This window comes from Pinus tabuliformis, chromosome 8, assembly GCF_031772625.1.
Source record: "Pinus tabuliformis cultivar Carrire ecotype Pingquan chromosome 8, CPIR1, whole genome shotgun sequence".
Lineage (NCBI taxonomy): Eukaryota > Viridiplantae > Streptophyta > Pinopsida > Pinales > Pinaceae > Pinus > Pinus tabuliformis.
In genome coordinates this window covers 724,082,128-724,100,975 of record NC_142294.1, presented here as the reverse complement: position 1 = coordinate 724,100,975, position 18,848 = coordinate 724,082,128, and the positions used below count along the sequence as shown (strand labels likewise).

Below are 18,848 nucleotides of genomic sequence, written 5' to 3'. Positions count from 1 at the left end.
CTAATGTTAACCTGTTTCTAGCCATCAATATACCAAACCTATTCATTTTCGTTTTTCGACGATTGATGTGTTGAGGCTTGATCCTGTTCAAAACTGGTGGTTCATTTTTTATATTTTTTTTTCGGTTTTTTCTTTAATAATGTAAACTTTGAAATGGAACTATAAATTCAAAACGGGAACTCTGGCAAAAAAAACCCCGTTAAAACATTAAAAACAGTGCTAAAAACGAAAAGTGTTGATGTTGGAATAACAATTATTTATTTATTTTTTTAATTTTTTGGGATAAATTTTTAACAAGTTTTAAAATTGGTTGTGAAAACCAATTTTTTGTGCAAAAATTGTTCAAAAAACACCCTCAAAACGAAGTGTTGATGTTCTAATAACACTTTTTTTTCAATGGTAAATTTTGTGCAAAAAAACACCCTCAAAACGAAAAGTGTTGACGTTGAGATAACACTTTTTTTCAAAGGTAAAATTTCAACATTTCGAAATAATAGCGTAAAAATTTTATCATGACCATGAAAAACATTAAAATTTCAAAAAAATAATGAAGACATAAAATAAAATAAAAATTAAAACAATGAAAAAATACAAAACAAAAAAAAAAAGAGTAAAAAAATAACAAACATAAATTCAAAAATATATATTAAAAACAAAACAAAAAATCAAATATATATATATATATATATATATAATTAAAAAAAAATCATAAAAATGTAAAAAAAAAAACACAAAATTAACATATAAAAAATAAGAATTAAAAAACTAAAAAAAAATAAAAATTATAAACAAATAAATAGTAAAAAATATATATTTTTAAAAAAATGGGAAAAAAATCTTGTAAACCATAAAAAAAACTGGCCAAAAAAATAAAATATATATAATGAAAAGAAAAAAGAGAAAAACAAAAAAAATATAAAATTAAGTAGGTAAAAATAGGCAAATTTAAAAAACATTAACAAAAATCTAAAAAAAAATGAAAATTAAAAACAAACTAAATTTTAAAAAAATAGAAAATTAAGAAAAAAATTAAAAACTACTAAAATTAAGATTAAAATGTTGGTTACTTAAAAAGACAAATATAAAAATATGTATAAAAAGGACAAAAAAATAAATTAAAAGATGTTAAAAAAAAATTATCTCATAAACCATAAAAGAATTTAGGAAAAAAAAAATAATATATATATCTATATATATATATATATAATTAAGTAAGTAAAAATAGAAAAATTAAAAAAACATTAATAAAAATTAGGAAAGAATAAATAAAAATTAAAAAACAAACTAGATTTAAAAAAAATAGAAAATTAGCAATTTTTTTTTAAAACTAGTAAAATTAATATTAAAAACATTTAAAAAACACAAAAATAAACTCAAATTAAATATATATATATATATATATATATGAAAATTTTAAAAATATATGTCTTTTCAAATTAAAAAATAAAAAACATTTAAAGTCTATAAAGAAATATGTATTTTTGATTTAAAAAAAAAAAAATTATTTTTTATTAAGCTTTTTTTTATTTAAAAAAAAATTTAAAAAAAAAAATTTAAACAATTTATTTTTTTAAATTATTAAAAATTTTTAACTTTTTTATTAATAAATATTTTTTTTTTAATTAAAAAAAATTAAACAATTTTTTTTTAATTATTAAAAAATTAAAAAAAAAAGAAACAATTTTATTTATTTACTTTTATTTAAGAAAAAATATTATTAAAATATTTTGATTTTTTTTTAAATATATATATATATATTTTTTTATTTAAAAAAAAAAATTTACCTCGCCGCTCGTGGTGGCGCGACCCTGGGCAGAGGGCCTGCATGCAGGGACTTCGCCTAAGGTCGCACCGCCACAGGCGGGCAGGCGGGCGATTCCCGCATGCAGACCTTCCGCCTAGGGCCACGCCACCATGGGTGGCTGGGCGATTCCCAGAATTGCCCCTCCACCCACTAGATCGCCCATGGTGGCGCGGCCCTGGGTGGAGGGTCTACATGCCACACCACCACGGGCGGGCGGGCGAGCGGAGGGGCGATTCCTAGAATTGCCCCTCTGCCCGCTCGACCCCCTGTGGTGGCGAGGTAAATTATTATTATTTTTTTAAATATATTAAAAAAAAAAAATTCAAAAATTTTTAATAATATTTTTTTTATTTTTTATTATTATTATTTTTTTAAATTAAAAAATTTGTTTAAATTTTTTTTTTTTTTTTTTTTTTAAATAAATATTTATATTTGATACATAAGAAAATTTAAAGTGTAAAAAATATGCTTCCAAAAAAAGAAGTGTATTCTGCATCACCACTTTTCAAAATCGAGTCACGTTTTTACTACCCCTACGAAACGGATAATCGTATCGGTTATTTAAAGTGCCAAAAACTATGCTCTAAAAAAATATGTGTGTTCTGCATCGTCCCTTTTCAAAATCGGGTCAATTTTTTGCTATCTTTACGAAACGGATAACAATATCAGTTCCTGTTTCAAAGTTTACGTTGTTCTTTTCTTCTTGATTAGTTGTGATGGTGATGATGATGCAATTACTGTCAATCCTACTGCTTTGTTTTGAAAATGCTCTAATGGAAGATTTGAATCAGGAACATCTATCACAACAATATCCATAGTCATTATTCTGTCTGGGTATGCAACAAGGAAAACTTGTAAATTTTTAATTATCCCACATAGTTCAATTCTTTTAGAATCCATTGAACGTATGTTGTGATAGGGCCTAGATACCTTTAAATTCAGTTGCTCCATGACTTTCTCTTTCATGACATTTGATGAAGTCCCTAAATCAAGCATGCAATTGTGTAAAAGACAATCATTCACTATCAAAGAAACATAAAATGGTAGATGATCTTCGTTCACCACATAACAATTCATACTTTTCAATACAATTTCCTCATCTTCTGGTTCATGATTAGGCTTTTTTTCCCTTTGAGTAACTTCAATGGCACTTAGTAACTTGGCCCTTTGAGATGGTATCTATAAAGATTTTGTCACTGAAATAGAAACCTTTGCATTATTCACCCAATTGCCCAAAGTCAAAATTTAATTCTGAAGTGGGAGGAGAATTTTTTTGTGATTATTCTGGTCTTGAATATCCCTTCTCTGATGAGTCACCCCTTTGTGTTTTGTCATAGCAAGAATGTGTCCACGTGTAGACTTTTCCCCAAAAATCTCAGTGACTTTGTCAAAATTTGCAATCATATTGTCAACCCCAATGTTAAACACACATGGGAGCAAGAACAATATTAATGATAAAACATGAAAAATACATTTTTTATTAACAGGAGATATACATTTATAGTACATTGTTGTGACCGTTGGGTTTCACATCCCAAGGTCTCTTGGACTCCTTTTGTCCATTCGGCTTCCACACTAACCCATTGAGGATTAGGTGTCCAACATTCTCCCCCTTAATCCGAAGGGTTATGTATGAGTCCAAGAAGAGAGCTGTAATACAAAATGTGCAAAAATGCATGGCAGCGCAAGGCTGAATGTGCTCTCTGAAATGTTGGTATAAAGGGCGGTGGTTTAAGGATGACCACCAACACTGGAATGCTTAGTGCAGTTCCCGGAACTCTTCCAAAACTGGCAAGAAACTGAAGTCTTCTGCTAGAGGAAGTGCTCCTATTGTTTTGAAGAGGGAAACCTTCAACCAATAAAGGGAGGTCTCACCCCGCATAAAAGGGAGAACTTCAACCTGAAAAGGGAAGTCTCAACCTGTGATGGTTTAAGGATGACCAACAACTCTGAAATGCTTAATGCAATTCCTGGAACTCTTCCAAAATTGGCAAGAAGCTGGAGTCTTCTGCTAGAGGAAGTGTTCTCAATTTTGTTCCTGGAATTCTTCCAAAACTGGCAAGAAGCTGAAGTCTTCTGCTAGAGGAAGTGTCCCAGATTACCCACTGAGGGCATGTTCACGGGCATCTTTGTTTCTGGCTACAACTCTGAAACTGGTGTGGCAGGTTGTGGCTTAGGCTCGCTTGATGTCGCTTTGAAGCTTGTAGATGACCATCATTTCCCCCCCTATCAGATACAAGGTGAGATGATGGAGAAAACTCAACTGCAAGATTGTTCAATACTCTGGAACAAGTTTTGACATGTGTTTGGAATATCTTCTTGGCTATTGATGCCCATTGCCAAGAAGCGATCCATCCAAGATGAATCTTTGTTCTTGCAGGATGTTTGTTTCTGAAGCATCTGTGTGAAGAATGACTGGTTTTATGACAGCGCTTACATGGATGAAGATCAAAACAGTGATCTTTCAGATGGCCAACTCGGTCATAGTGTTGGCATTTCACAATATGTTGTTGTTGTTGTGGAAGAGGAGTAGAATCTGGAACAGCTGACAGTGAACTGTCATGAGGAGCAGGTGAACTGTCATGAATGAATCCAGCACTCTGAAACTGAATGGGCGTGGCATAGTATGGAATATGAAAGGACAAGTCCTTGTCATATCCAAGACCAGTTCTGTGCTTGTTGTGGACAAGCTGTTCCCAAGGTCTGATGATGGGCTTGGGAAGTGCAGACTGAGTTTCTGCATCTGCATGTACAACTGCTACTTTATTGGGCACTGGATTTGAATGAACTTCAACAATATTGTCTCGCTGTTTATGGGAGTCTGTTTCAATCTTCTGAACAGAAACAGATTCAGAATGATGACTCCACTGCTGTAATTCTTCTTGTTGTAGCTGAGATTCAAGCTGCAAAAAATCAATCTTTTCCTGTGCATTTTGTAGACATGTCTGAATTTCTGAGAGAGATCCTATGCTGATTTGTAATGTGTCATCAACAGTAGATTGTATAAGAGTTTTCATGAACTCTAATACTTCACTGATTCTGGCCATTTTTCTTCAATGTCAGATTTACACCTTAAAAAACTGATCACAATTATTACTTAATGCAGAAAAGTAATATCCACTCACAGTACACAGCAATATCTTGTATAAATGTGCAGCAAATGAATCAGGGAATCAATGCATATATATGTAGACAGAAACTCTAATGGCTTTTAAATACAATGCCACAATTGGGGCAGCAGCAACTGCAAACTCGCTTGGATCCTTCAAGTACTCCTTCACTTTCAAATCAGAAATGATGGCTATCAAAACTTCAATAATTATAACACCATGTCATGGGCATTGGAATGAATCTCTAGCATGCTGAAACAGCAGTGATAGACCTCCTTACATGTCCAAATACTTAGCAAACTGTATAGTGCTGGTCATATATACCATAGCATTTTACCATGACCTTTCAAAAGCCTTCCAACTATGCACAGTTTCAGGAAAACCTCCAGGAGATTAGAGAATACTCGCCCCTGCTTCAGATGTATATGCAGCCAATTATTAAGGAGATTTGACTCTTTGACAGTGATAAAATCTGCCCACAAAGGACAACTCGAACACAAACTGATAGAACTTGATTTGAAGATGCTTTTAAAACATTTGATTTTAATAATATATCGGCCTGCAACGTATATTATCTTTCATATAATACCAAGAAGTCTTCTAACAAACGCAGAGCATACACTTTCTAGTACCACAATCCAACAGAAATTGTTAAGACACCGTATTCACCATACTATTGCATATATGCCACTTTTTCACTACAAATTTTACATCGGAGGCAACACTCCAGGGATCGAGAATCACTACAACACATTATCAATACAGCCCTCAAAAGTTCAACAGACTTTCCAACAAATATATACCACTGCTTGCATCAAAGATGAAATATTTGATGCCTATGACCGAAATACATCGACTTTCAGTGTCGCTGGTTAACACTTCTCAATCTACGCTATCGAATTCAGATTTATTACATCATCAGACTCTATCCATCAGCATATTCAGTCAATAATACTTTGGTAATGCAAGAATTATCCCTGAAACCCTAGAATGTGAACTCATACTCCACTTCATCAATACATGTCTATAGATCAACAATGTCAACAGTACCAACTCAATAGTTGCTTTATCATAGGCATTTGCAAAGAATGATGTGTCAATACTGTCATAACAAATCTCTAAATCTAATCTCTGTCTAATGCAAACAGTCAACAACAATCCTTGCATCAAATTAATAGATTACATCAATTCATAGACAAGTTCACACAAAACTTTGCCCTTGGTTGCTGTAGATGACACCTGTTCAATGAGGTAGTACAAAATCATAGATCAATAATCTCACTGCAAATGAAGCCTTCAAATGAATTTTCAAAGATAACAAAGTTTGATATACTGAGTGTGACCCTGAAATAGAGAACTCAACATAAACTCAGCACTTAATGATGCACTAGCAGTGCTTAGTACTATATCATAGCAATTTGTCTTTATAATGTCTGCAATAGCTCCACTCAACGACAACAAACAACAATATCCTTACTGGCATACATCGACCCCACAACCACACAATTTCTGGAAGAGTCTATCAATCCGAAAATTTAAGGTGCCTGTCGTAGCTGGATTTTCGTTGTGGAAGTCCGTGGCAAACCTGTGATTGCGCAGTTGTTTGTTTCATTTTTTTTTTGTCCAGACCATGCAACACATAAAAGGTTATTAAGCTTAACTCAATGCAGCATATCCATACCACTCACTGTGGCCATTAACGAAAATATCAATCATAGTTCAAAGGAGCACACGTGCCATCCAACATATAGCTTCGCACTTCAGAATTAACTCACGAACTTCAACATAAATCGCTGAATGCTTAGAATTCAATCCTTAATTAATGCATCAAGGACTTCAATGCATATATATGAACCAAAATATAAAACTTCTTTGCATATGAGGTCAATCAACGCAGAGAATTTCACCGAGAGAGTTTGGGATTTGACTTCACAAGTCTGCTTTCACAACCAGTGTTAACATTCAATGGACACAAGAAAAAGTAGGGAATCACAACAGATTTTCCAATCAAGGGAGAGATGCAGAGGATAGAAAATAATGGCAGACAATGGTAGGAAGGGCGAGGCTCCTCAAACCGCCTTCCTCTAGTGATGGTCTCAGTTATGGTGGTAGTCTCCTCTGACTCGAACATAACTCTCTTTACGATGACAGCCCAAAGCCCAGCGCTCTGTGTCGCCAGCAACTAATCAGACAATGCTAATCCTTCACACGTCAAGCCAATAGCGTGAACTATCAAGCCATCGAAGTGAACTGCGCAATATTCATTCGGGCTGGCAAGTTCCAAGGAGAATCCGTTGAAACGGAAACGGAAATATATCACACTGATACCAATACGACTCCTCAAGCTATCAATAAAAACAACTCCTCAAGCTATTCAAACATTGTTAACATGGCAATCAATCGAATTAATATAGAAGATTGTTATACCAACCAGCACCACACGCTGCATGTACATGCATCAGTACAGGCATCCAATTACCAGACCCCACACACTGTAACACAAGCGTCCAGCGTTCAAACGTATGACAGGAGAATGTCAGACAAAGAGCGCAGGTACAGAGAGCGCAGGTATAAAACGTCTATGACACTGACGCAGTGAGACAACGTTTGCAGCTGGTCTCTTGACAGAGGGCGCAGGCTTGACAGAAGGTGCAGACAATATCAAAAACGTATATGACAGACAGACATGTCAGAACAACTTGGACAATGCTGGCAGTGTCAGACAGAGGAACGTTTCATTGTTCAAGTGAATATGGCAGACAGGGCGTAGGTCTGTATAAAGGAATATGGCAGAAATAAACTTCACAGAAAGGCCATAAAACAAATGGCTCAAATTAATTATGCAGGGCAGGAATACGCCTGCTCTGATACCATGTTAAACACACATGGGAGCAAGAACAATATTAATGATAAAACATGAAAAGTACATTTTTTATTAACAGGAGATATACATTTATAGTACATTGTTGTGACCGTTGGGTTTCACATCCCAAGGTCTCTTGGACTCCTTTTGTCCATTCGGCTTCCACACTAACCCATTGAGGATTAGGTGTCCAACACCCAAGATTATTAGGCCTATGGTCAATCTCTTGATTTCTTTCAATGGTGTATATTTGATCTTCCATGGGGAAGATATTGATTTGACCACTTGTTCCTACATGTTCATCTCCCAACATGCTACCTTCCATAATTCTCTTTACATATAGGCATGTGGCCTCTTCATGGAACTCATGACATAGCATACAAAAAGGGGGAATCTGATCTACCATGTTGGTGGATTCCAATGGATTTGGAGGCCTATAATCTTGTTAAAGGCTTTTATTCTTTTTCCATCTATCATTTGACCTAGGTTGGAATATTTGCACTTGTGATTTTTCCATGGCTACCAACATATTTTGCATGGCTTGCATTTATTTAATGTGATTTGCTTCCATGTTCTTGATGAGTTGAGTTAATTATTTAATAGGATCATGTGTAGTCTCTTCCTTGGCCTTGCCTTTGGAATCATTTGATTTTGATGGCCCTCTATTGAAACCAGGAATTTTAGATTTTCCTGATTTCTTTTTAGCATTTTCTATCTTTAATGCTTCAGATTGAGCTACACTTAGATTCATAGACTCCTTCCTCCTCAACTCATAGGCAGTGCCAACCCCAAAAGAATCTAGTTATGAGCATAAAATAAATTCATCAGGAAGTTTAACAGTAGCAGGCATGCTTTTTACTAATTCATTAAATATCTTGTTAAACTCCTCCATGGTTTCATTCTCATTTTTCTTCATGTTGCTAATGGCATTGATCAAATGCATATTTTCCTTCTTCTCTTCAAACTTATCTAAACATGCAGTTAGAATGGCTTGTAAAGAGTTATATGAGTTAGTAGGTTGCTCAGTGAGCCAATCAAGAGCATCATCTTCTAAGATAAAACAAAGAGTCTCATCTTCACATCCTCATAGTTAGCAGTGTTACACCATTTAAAAATGCAAACATTAAAGTTTTTCACATGTGATGTAGCATTAATGGCATTGTTACCTTGAAAGGTAGACAACTTTTCAATAGCCTTGTCAGGGATATTGTGAGGATAGCCATTTATGTTAGTGAAGTCACAAGGAGCAAAAAGATCATTCATTATGTTAGGCTTTACTTGTTCTTGAAAAAGCAAATGAATATAAAAAATAGTCTCTTCTCAAGACTAGCAAGAGCTCTACTATGAGAAAGTCTATTCAACTTCTCTCTAAAAACCCTTTCAAGATCAGGAGAGGGGCTAATTAGACCACTTGAATTTCTCCTATTAGAGACTCTTGCAAAATGTGGATTGAGTGGAGTCACCACTGGAGCAAGAATCTAAATCTAAAGTTCAAAAATTGTTAAAACCAAAAGGTTAGTCGATTTCCCAGGTAGAATAAATCTTGTCCTCGACAACGGTGTCAAAAATGTTACGTCTATTGCCTACACCTACCTACAAGTCAGTGAAAAAGGCCTTCAACTCCACGAGGTGTGATTAGTGGCAGGGAACTCAGAGAAGGCGTTGCCATACTAATCCTTACTCTCTCTGTTTGAGTTATTTCCTAGGTTGTCTAAGGGGGTGGTCCCTAATGAAAAGTTAAGTTAAAAGATGTGAGTTTCTAGGAGAGTATCATAATGAAAATGGATTACTTTTAATGATTTATAAGCAAATATGATGTGAGCAGCTTGAAATAACAATGTCAATCATTAACATGAGAAAAACCATAAAACCAGTGTCTTATAAGGAATTTGCTCAACAATTTAAAATATATTTTCTCAAATTAAAATGCAATGTTTAAAAAAAAAAAAGCAAAGTAACCCTGAAATGTAAACAAAAAATTGTTAGCGCAAGATATTGCAAGATACAAAAATGATTTTGAGATAATCAACTTTACGAATCAAAATATGTGAAACATATCTTGCCAAAACCCAAGAATTAGTAATTAACTTGGAAATGCAAAAGAAAGGGAGTGTTAAACCAAGACATCAATATGCAATTAAACTTGAAGCATGAAAAGAAAGCATTTGTTTGACAGGATTACAAGAATTTTTTTGGAATAGACTTTGCATATAAAAATTCTAGCCATCAAGAAACAATTAAATTAAATGGAATGGAAAATTCTCTTGGTTAATTTTATTAATTATCTCTACAACAAGATTACAATTTAACTCTTCAATCCTCAGACTTCACCCTCACCCAAAAATATGGATCTCACATTGAGGAGTCAATAAATGAGTAGAGGGTCCCTAAGATATCTACTTCAACCAACTTATGTTGGAGGTAAAATTTTAATAAGGCTTGGGGTCTTCTTATACTAAAATGTCTAGATGAAATGCAAATTGTGTTAATTCTTCAATTTAAAATAATACAAATGCTTCAAAGAGAAAGAAGATAGTTGCAAAACTTGAAAGATTAGAATGTAAATGAACTCATATGTGTTTGCACCATTAAATAGAAAATAGACAAGTAAAATGCAGTAGATTGGTTTAAAGCTTTAAGCTACAATTGTTTCAAATAGATGATAGTGTTCCAATAGTTTCCATGACATATAGCATAAATTGACCAAGTAGTGAAGCATATACTTAAAGAAATTATGAAACAATTAAAACTTCCTAAAGTATGAAGTATTTACACATAAGATTAGATTTGCTCAAATTTACAATTTGGAAGCTTATGCATGTGAGAATTTAAATAGAAGAGTAGGGAGAATTGCATGTGGAGTGAAATGTGTTAATTTTAAGCATGCACAAAATGAAATTAAATGCTAGAAAGCTAATAAAAACTAGAAGCAAAATTAGGCCACCCACAAGAATACCTTCTCTAAATGAGGAAGGGGATACCATGGGAAAAATCCCAAGCTCTCTCAAACAATTTTTTTTTATGTTTTATTAGAGCTTAAACAAACTGAGTAAAAATGTCTCTAAGTGGGTTGCCCACAATATGAGAGAGATCTTTACAAAGATAGGAATCTAACAAAACTAACATCTATCCCAAATAATATAACAACATACTTAAAGATGGGAAAAACTCTCAAAAAGAGATTCACAAGGCTCAAAAGGCCCACGACCTAGATGAGTTTGCAACTCTCTCCGAAGTGCTTACGGTCTTCCTAGAAATCAGTTTTTGGATAGCGTGAGGGTTCCCTGCATATACACGAGTGAGTAGTTTCCCAAAGCATCTCCTCAAGCTCTTTGCTGCCCAATGCTCAAGCCAATGGACTGCAAAACAAAAAACCAATTGTCAGTGTGAAATTAGGAAAAAGAAACCAAAACTAAACTACAATTTAATATACAAAATATTTGCTCAAGTAATGAGAGTGAATCCCCATACTTGTCTAGCTTTGGAAATGACTTTTGAATAGGAGATATAAATTTGAAAGAACTAGAATCAATGTAGTATTTTAAATTTAAATAGATGATCAAGTAGCTATAGAGTAAAAAAACTCCCTTTTTCTCTTCGTTGGATGGAAGACTTGGAGCGAAAAAATGGCTGAGTCTTGGATTGGTGTGACTCTAGGAGTGAGTTGATCTATTTGAGATTTCTCCCACTTCTAGATGGATTCTTACACACAATGCAAAAAATATTTCCAACAGATTTTAACAAGTATTAGTTTGCAAAGGATTAGAGCAATATAATGAATAAGATAGACCAAACATTCCTCCTAAAATGAATTGGCAAACTTATCCCTAGAATACTACTCTAAATCAATGATATGTGCAAGATAGCTTGCACACATCAATCCAAACAAGATGACAAATATAAACTAATATTAATTCAATATGCAAAAGAAATTAAACACAATAGCAATAGCATGAAAGGACATCACTTCATAACGCCAAGAGAACATCAGCCAGGTTGCCCCAAAGTCTTGATTATATTAAGAAAGTATGCAAGTACAAAATGACAGAGTTTCCTCGAGCCCAATAGCTAATAACATGATACAATATGAGAGCACATAGCCTCATTATGTGGAGAGTTGGGAGCAAATCCCAAGGAAAAATGCATGTGAGAATTGAACTTGGAGCAAATCCCAAGAAATGACAAGTTGACTTCCAAGCGGAGATGACAAAGACACCAAGGAAAATCGAATTCTCTATATGGAATAGTAAACATAGCCATGAGTGAACCAAAGCAATGAGATAACTCCAGTCAAACCAAATCAAACTCGAACCAAGTGTTGCCACTTCAGATGATGATCCCAAAGATGCTATGAGCAAATCCTTAGGCATTGCATGATTTCCTCAAGTGAAACTCTTAATCCTCCATGTGAAGTGCTAAGTGTAAAAACAACTTGAGATAACAGTGAGAGAAGGCCCCACGAAATCCTCAGTCTAAATATTTTGTAGAATATTCTTTTAGTACATGAGTTCCTCTAATAAATTTGATTTTTTACATGTGCAATTGTTGCTTTATCTCTAGGATTCGATTTTGCCAAATAATGGTGTATTTATGCTGCAGTGTGCTCAGTCATCTTCCACATGTCTGTTGACTCAATTTTTTTTTTTTTTAAAGTTTATTTTCAAGTCATTTCCATGTCATTCTGCCACATGGAATAATTTATTTCTCTATTTTATTTAATTCTAGCCTAATTAAATGCCACAATTTCCACTAAACTTAGGAAATGTGGGTTTCGAGAGTCCAAAACACATTATTAAATCCTCAAAGTGTATCATAGTAGAAATTTGAAGGAGAGAGGTGTAATTTTTATTACCTATACCTCATACATCTTCTCTAGACTACACTTATTACAATTTAAATACAATTTTATTGACAATTTTTGACCTGCGGGAAATCTAAAAGATAAAAAAATGACTACCTAGACCTAACCAAATTCTACGGATTTTTTTTGTTATTTAGTATGGTAATATACATTGACTCTATACACTAAGATGTGTTAGGGGCTCAAATTTCAAACTATCACCCCGGCTATGGGGTAAAAAGTGAGTGAAAAAACTCAAAAAATTATTCGCCTCTGAAAAAGAAGGGATAATTAACCAGATAAAAAAAAACACTCCAAGGTGTATTCATTTTATGATCGAGTCTCAACATCCTAGGCTTGTTACAGACTCAAAACTCATCATTACTGGTATCATTTATTACAATTCCCCGCAAGGTGTGGAATCTGGGTACAAGAAAGACGATGAGAAAATAGAAGTAGAGTTAAAAAACTTTGTTGACTCATGATATCTGATAGTAAAAGTGTCATTTGGATCATCCTTGGGCATGGAGTCTTCATATAATCATCAAGTGCCACTCCAGTGGTCAACAAGATCCTCACAGGCAGTGGACAAGCGGTTGGCCCCTTGTAATAACCTGTGGTGCTCCAAATGACATGTGGGGGAACACAAGTGTCCTCATGGGTCTCCAAACAAATTGAAGATGCTTGTAGATTGCTTGCAAGGGCTAGGATGATGGTGTAGGTGATGCCACATCATCGTGCAAGTCCTGGATCATCTGCCAAGTGTATGGTGCAAATCTGGGGCCAACTGGGCATGATGGATCAGGTGCATCTTCCTCGTCCAATAAGTGAACCACGAGCAATCTCTAAATGGCTGTGGGGATCCATGGAGTGTTGTTTGCTGTTGTGGAGGCCCATGGCTCTCAACGCACACCCTACATGTGCCAATGTAGCCCTCTGGAGGATTAGGACCCCATATAGGGAGACCAAACCCAAAATGGAGACCATCTGCAATCCTGCATAAGATCCAATGTGTCCCCTAGCCTTCCAGTACAACAAGTCATTAGAGAAATCAAGTAAATGAGCTTACCAATCATGGACCACAGGTGGGGACTTCATAATGCCCTAGCCTTCCATAATGGGCTTCGAGATGTGTCAATGTCTCCTATACTCCAAATGGGGTTAACTAAGAATCCTATTAGGTGGTTTCTACTTCCAAAGGGGATAATATATTCAAGGTACATCCTTCAAAAGGTTGTGACATGTGACAGATAGGTGAATGAATTAGGGGATGAGAATGGGCAACCCTGGGTCACATGCTGGGATACAAGGGTAGCTAATAAGAGGGAAGCCCACACTTGGGTTTATAATGTATAGGAGGGAGAAATCGTGGTACATGAGGTGCTCCGGCCATGATTTTTATGAAGGAGGTTCATAGAACCTGTAGGAACCATGGTGATGGCCATGATGGTGTGGTAGAGCTCATGTATTGGTTTTTGCCCACGTGGTAAATGTGTTTGTCCCGACCATCTTTTGCATTTTGTGGTACATTTTCCTGTTGAATGTGGCCATATATGCCTTTATCTTTCTTTTTAGCTGCATCAACTTCTGGGCTTCATTCTAAACCATGACCCAAGGTGTGGGCAAGGAGAAGGGGCATGCTAACCCTATGTGGACCCAGGTGGGAGAAATGGTGAATGGAGTAATAATGAATAGAAAGAGGTTAATACAAACAGATAAGGGAGTGAGACAACGCAACCAAAATCTGGGTTTCCCATGAAATACCATCCCTAGAGACAAATGGTCAGTAAAAAAGATCCCACAGGACTAGAATCCAAGGTTAATACCTAAAAGGGGTCTAGGGGACAAAAGCACAGACCTAGCCCATTCTTTCTGCCAAATCCCCCCATTAATCCATGCCCAGAAGTATCCATGATAAGCAAACTACAATACTCCATTTCCAAATGATAAGGCATACCTTTAGATTTGAGAGGCCCACCTTCAACATACGGTCATGGCGGATGAGCGAGGGACCACATGACTAGCTCAGGTGGTAGAGAAATGGCACAATGAGCTAGATGGTGGCTGCAAGGGGCTAGTGGCTTCCGGCTGAGGACCATCTTGGAGAATTTTTTTCTCCTAGGGATATTACCCACAAAATGGTGGATAACAAGTCTCAAGTTGCATGCATAGGCTCAAGGAAGGCCTGTGTATCCTCCATGTGGATGTGCATAGGCTCAATGAGTGAAGAGGTAGTGAGTAGGCATGAAGGGGAAGTGAATTCCCACTCACTCTAGTTAACTCCCCACACATTGACTTAACTTACCTTCTCAATTTATGAACCCAACTCATGAGCCTGACTTAGCCTCAACTCGACCTTTATGACATCACTTAACTCGGCCTTTTAGAAAGATTAAATCAACCTTTATGGCATCACTTAACTCGGCCTTTTAGAAAGATTAACTCGACCTCCAAGACATGAGCCAACTTGTCCTCCAACTTGGCCTTTTAAATTAGCTCATTCATGAGTTAACTTAGCCTCTAACCCAACTTAACTCAATTTGACTAGATACAAAAAAATCATGTTCCCGAGATGTTTTATGTTATTTAAAACCTTGATTTTTGTGTCTTTTTCCTCACTTTTTTGAGTGAAAGTGATTTTTCATGAGTAAAAAATAATATTTTCCACCCAAAAGTGGGAATTAAGGTAATGTTAGTACTCTAAGCATGAAAAACGAGTACCTACATGCTATACAAAACTTCCTAGTACCACTTTTTATTTGTTACATAATTTTAATTAAAAAATTCACATTTTGTGGGAAATTTTTAATTATTAAAACTTTTTATAAAAATCTAAAGCAATTTCGTGAGACTCAAGATAATACCTAGAATGATAATATACATTGGCCGTAGACATAGAAAACACTCTCAAGGGCTAGTTATTAAAACACATTCCAGCTTTAGAGGATGAGAATTGCCATGTATGACTTCTGGACTTGAAAATCTGATATGTGCCTTGTCCAACTTTGATGTATTTTTTCCTATCTCTGCTAGGTGCATCTGGCAGGTAACAATAGGAAATTTTATTCAAGAACCTAGAGTTTACTATAACAATGGCTTTTCAATAACTCATTTCCTTCAGCATTTTCCTTCCAGGAAATTATTGGATCTTCCCATCATTAACTCGAACTCCTTAATAACTCGATCTTGCCAGGATCAACTCATCCTACACAATGATTTTGGCTTACTTGATAATTACTCTCGAACGGTTGGAAAATGTCAATTCTTCACAAGAATACGATTTCCAAGCTGAGGAATCAGTCTCCTTATTTTGTTGGTCCCGTTTGACTTAAATTCACCTCCAAGTCGGCTTCATGGGATCCTTTGCCTCCTCCTAACCAAGTCGGCTTCATGGGATCCTTTGCCTCCTCCTAAACAATTCGAACTACAAATACGATGGCCCTCGTGCAACATGAACTCAACATCAAAGTCAATTGAGGCCAGGTGTCACCATGTGAATTGCTTGCCTAGGGAATACACCTCCAACACTCTTTGTAGTAACAATTCTACCTCCAAATCGGCTTATTAAAATACCCAGGTAATTCCCTAGCTGCCTAGGGCAATCCGGGTCCTCTGCTTCTCAGAAAACTTGTCACCACAACCTCAAATATTTTCCCTCAAGTAAATGATTCTGCAACTACTAACCAATGCAGCATTGTTAATTAATTCAGCCCTTACTAAAGACTTGAGCCCCTGCATGAACTTAGCTCCACACATAAACAATCTGACCTTTAAACAGGTAAAGTCAATAATGAAACCCTTGGCTGCCACAATAAGGGAGATATCTGATGCTGCCATAAATTATAAATCGTTGTTGCTGCTATAGGGTTATAACACCCTGCCACAAAGAGAGAATATCCATTCAAGCAATTCAGCCCTCTTTTCTTGATGACGAAAATCGGCCTCACAAGAGAACTAGTCTCAGACTCACATAATATTCCGTCCCTCCTTCAGAAGTGTCGTCCTCCTGCACAAGGGAAATGGGTCCACCAAGGATTCAAGCCCTGCAATAAAACTCCTTCCATTGAGCTCATATGAGAAGCCTGGACAACTCCTCCCGTCGACTAGCTAGGGTGGATAGTTTCACAATCGATGCTAGTAGTAGTCTAAGATAAATGCCCTTAACCAATTTCCTAAAATCCACAAATTCATCTCCACAATAAATCCTGTGGTTCAATTGGAATGACTAATTGGAATGAATGATGTTCTATCTTAGGGAATAGAATAAGTTGAATCATGTATTTGAAATACAAAATGACAAGGTATTTTAAGCTACTTTAAAAAATTACCTCATAATCATTCAAGATTTTAGGAAGAAAAGTAAATGAAGATGGTGCAAAATGATTGGAGCATTATACCGATTCAAAGATCATATAGGACCAACATATGATCTTTGAATCTTTCAGTGGTTAAAAACTCATGAGATAATGAATCTACATATATGTTTATCTGTATATACATATATTAATTAATGTTTAGCATTCTTTTATTAAATTTTCAATTCTTACACTATACATTTTATTTACTTTTTATATTTTGATTTATCAGCACAGATGTTACACATCTTATTTATAATTGGTTATTTTTTTTAAATGCTATATTCAGCTGACTTATGCCTTGTATCACATCAGCATTATTTATAGATATTACACCTCCCTCACAGTGCAATAAAGATGGTAACTTTGTTATGCCAACAAACAAGTTCTCTTATTGCCTAGATGCATTTTGAGCCTGCTCTAACACATTGAATACGTCCATAGGGAAGATATGAGCTATACTATTCCTTCTTTTTGAAAAGAATTATTTCCTATCCTTTTAATGGACTGGAGCATGTATTAACAATTACTGAATTATATCTTATTCCCGGCATTGTTGCCAATAAGAAAGAAACCAATCTAATCATTTGGTATCATATTTTTGAGTTTCACATTTTTTCCCGTTAGATGACGGGAAGAATAGTTTTGGTTAAATAGTATGTAGTTTATTCTCCGTGTCCACAGAACCAGTAAATCGGGCCTGTGATTCACCAACATTCATTGAAAAAGAAAACATACGAGAACTATTGCATAAACTGTTTATGAGATGCTTACATACAGTTGATGCTTCTCTAAGTCTTTGACACTAAGAAACCGAAAGTTGTTTCCTTATTGTGCAGGTGCCTACTGTGAATCAAGAAACAGGAATTGTAGGAAATGAACCCACTGAAACCTTGTCAAAATTTAGATCTGGCGATATCTTATTCTCAGGAAAGAAAAGACGTGGAGAGGTGATTCAAATTATAAATATATGATGCAATTTTTAATAAGCTGTGTTAATTCTTGGTCAAGAAATGCTGCTTTTGAGGCCTAAGAAAAGTCAAATGCATCTCGCAATTATTTTGAAAATATGCATGCTTGAAACCAGAAACCAACAAAGTTTCGGCTTAGTAGATTGGCTAAGAAATTTTGTTATTTCAATTGGCATCTAAATCAAGTTTCTCTTCCTCTCTGATAATTGTACTGAGTACACTGTGCAGATTTTCTTTGGACAAAATATGGTTTGCGAGGAATCATTGGATACTAAAGCTGGCCGAGAAAAAACCATCAGTGTGGGTGATTCAGTGTATGTTCTAAAGATGTTTAACTCTTTGTCGGAAGCAGCTCCATGAGAGAGTTGAAATACTGCACATTTTATAAAAATAACATGTTATTTGTCATAAATCATATGTAGTTATACCATAATCAGAAAAAACTTGTAAAATGGTTTAAGAGGATCCATATGCAAAAACTTTCATCCTTGTATATTGATCCTACTGCAATCATTTAGTTTTGTATTACAGTGTGGTCTCTTATGTTTTGACACAAGTTTGCAATCATTGATGAGTTCCTTTCATGTAAGCTCTCTTCAATGTTAGGGATATATAAAGAATAAGCAATCTACTACATTCACTTTGACCCTAAAATAGAGATTTTGATATGAAAACTGGAGTTTCCTATTCAGAGACTTGTGTAGCTCACACATTTGGTCATGCCATACAGTACTTTGACTAATGTTGAGATTTTAAGAACCTGACCTATGATCATGAATGTTAGGTCTACATTTCACATCTTCTAAAGGAGGGTTTGATGTCTCATAATTTTGATTGTTATCTCTAGTTAAAGCTCTTTAGCGCCTAAGATTTATGTATTCCCTGATTCCTCACGAAAGAAGATT

General features: G+C 35.3%; 1 protein-coding gene across 1 annotated transcript in view; it reads left to right on the top strand.

Annotated features, from left to right (window-relative positions):
- Positions 1 to 18,604, top strand: part of LOC149237632 (uncharacterized) — a 200,805-nt gene extending 182,201 nt beyond the window's left edge. The window contains exons 7-8 of the mRNA XM_089366849.1: positions 17,812 to 17,922; positions 18,172 to 18,604. Of these exons, the coding sequence (XP_089222975.1) occupies positions 17,812 to 17,922; positions 18,172 to 18,303 (243 nt within the window). The 3' untranslated portion in view covers positions 18,304 to 18,604. The remainder of the gene's footprint in view (positions 1 to 17,811; positions 17,923 to 18,171) is intronic.
- The last annotated feature ends 244 nt before the right edge of the window (positions 18,605 to 18,848 follow it).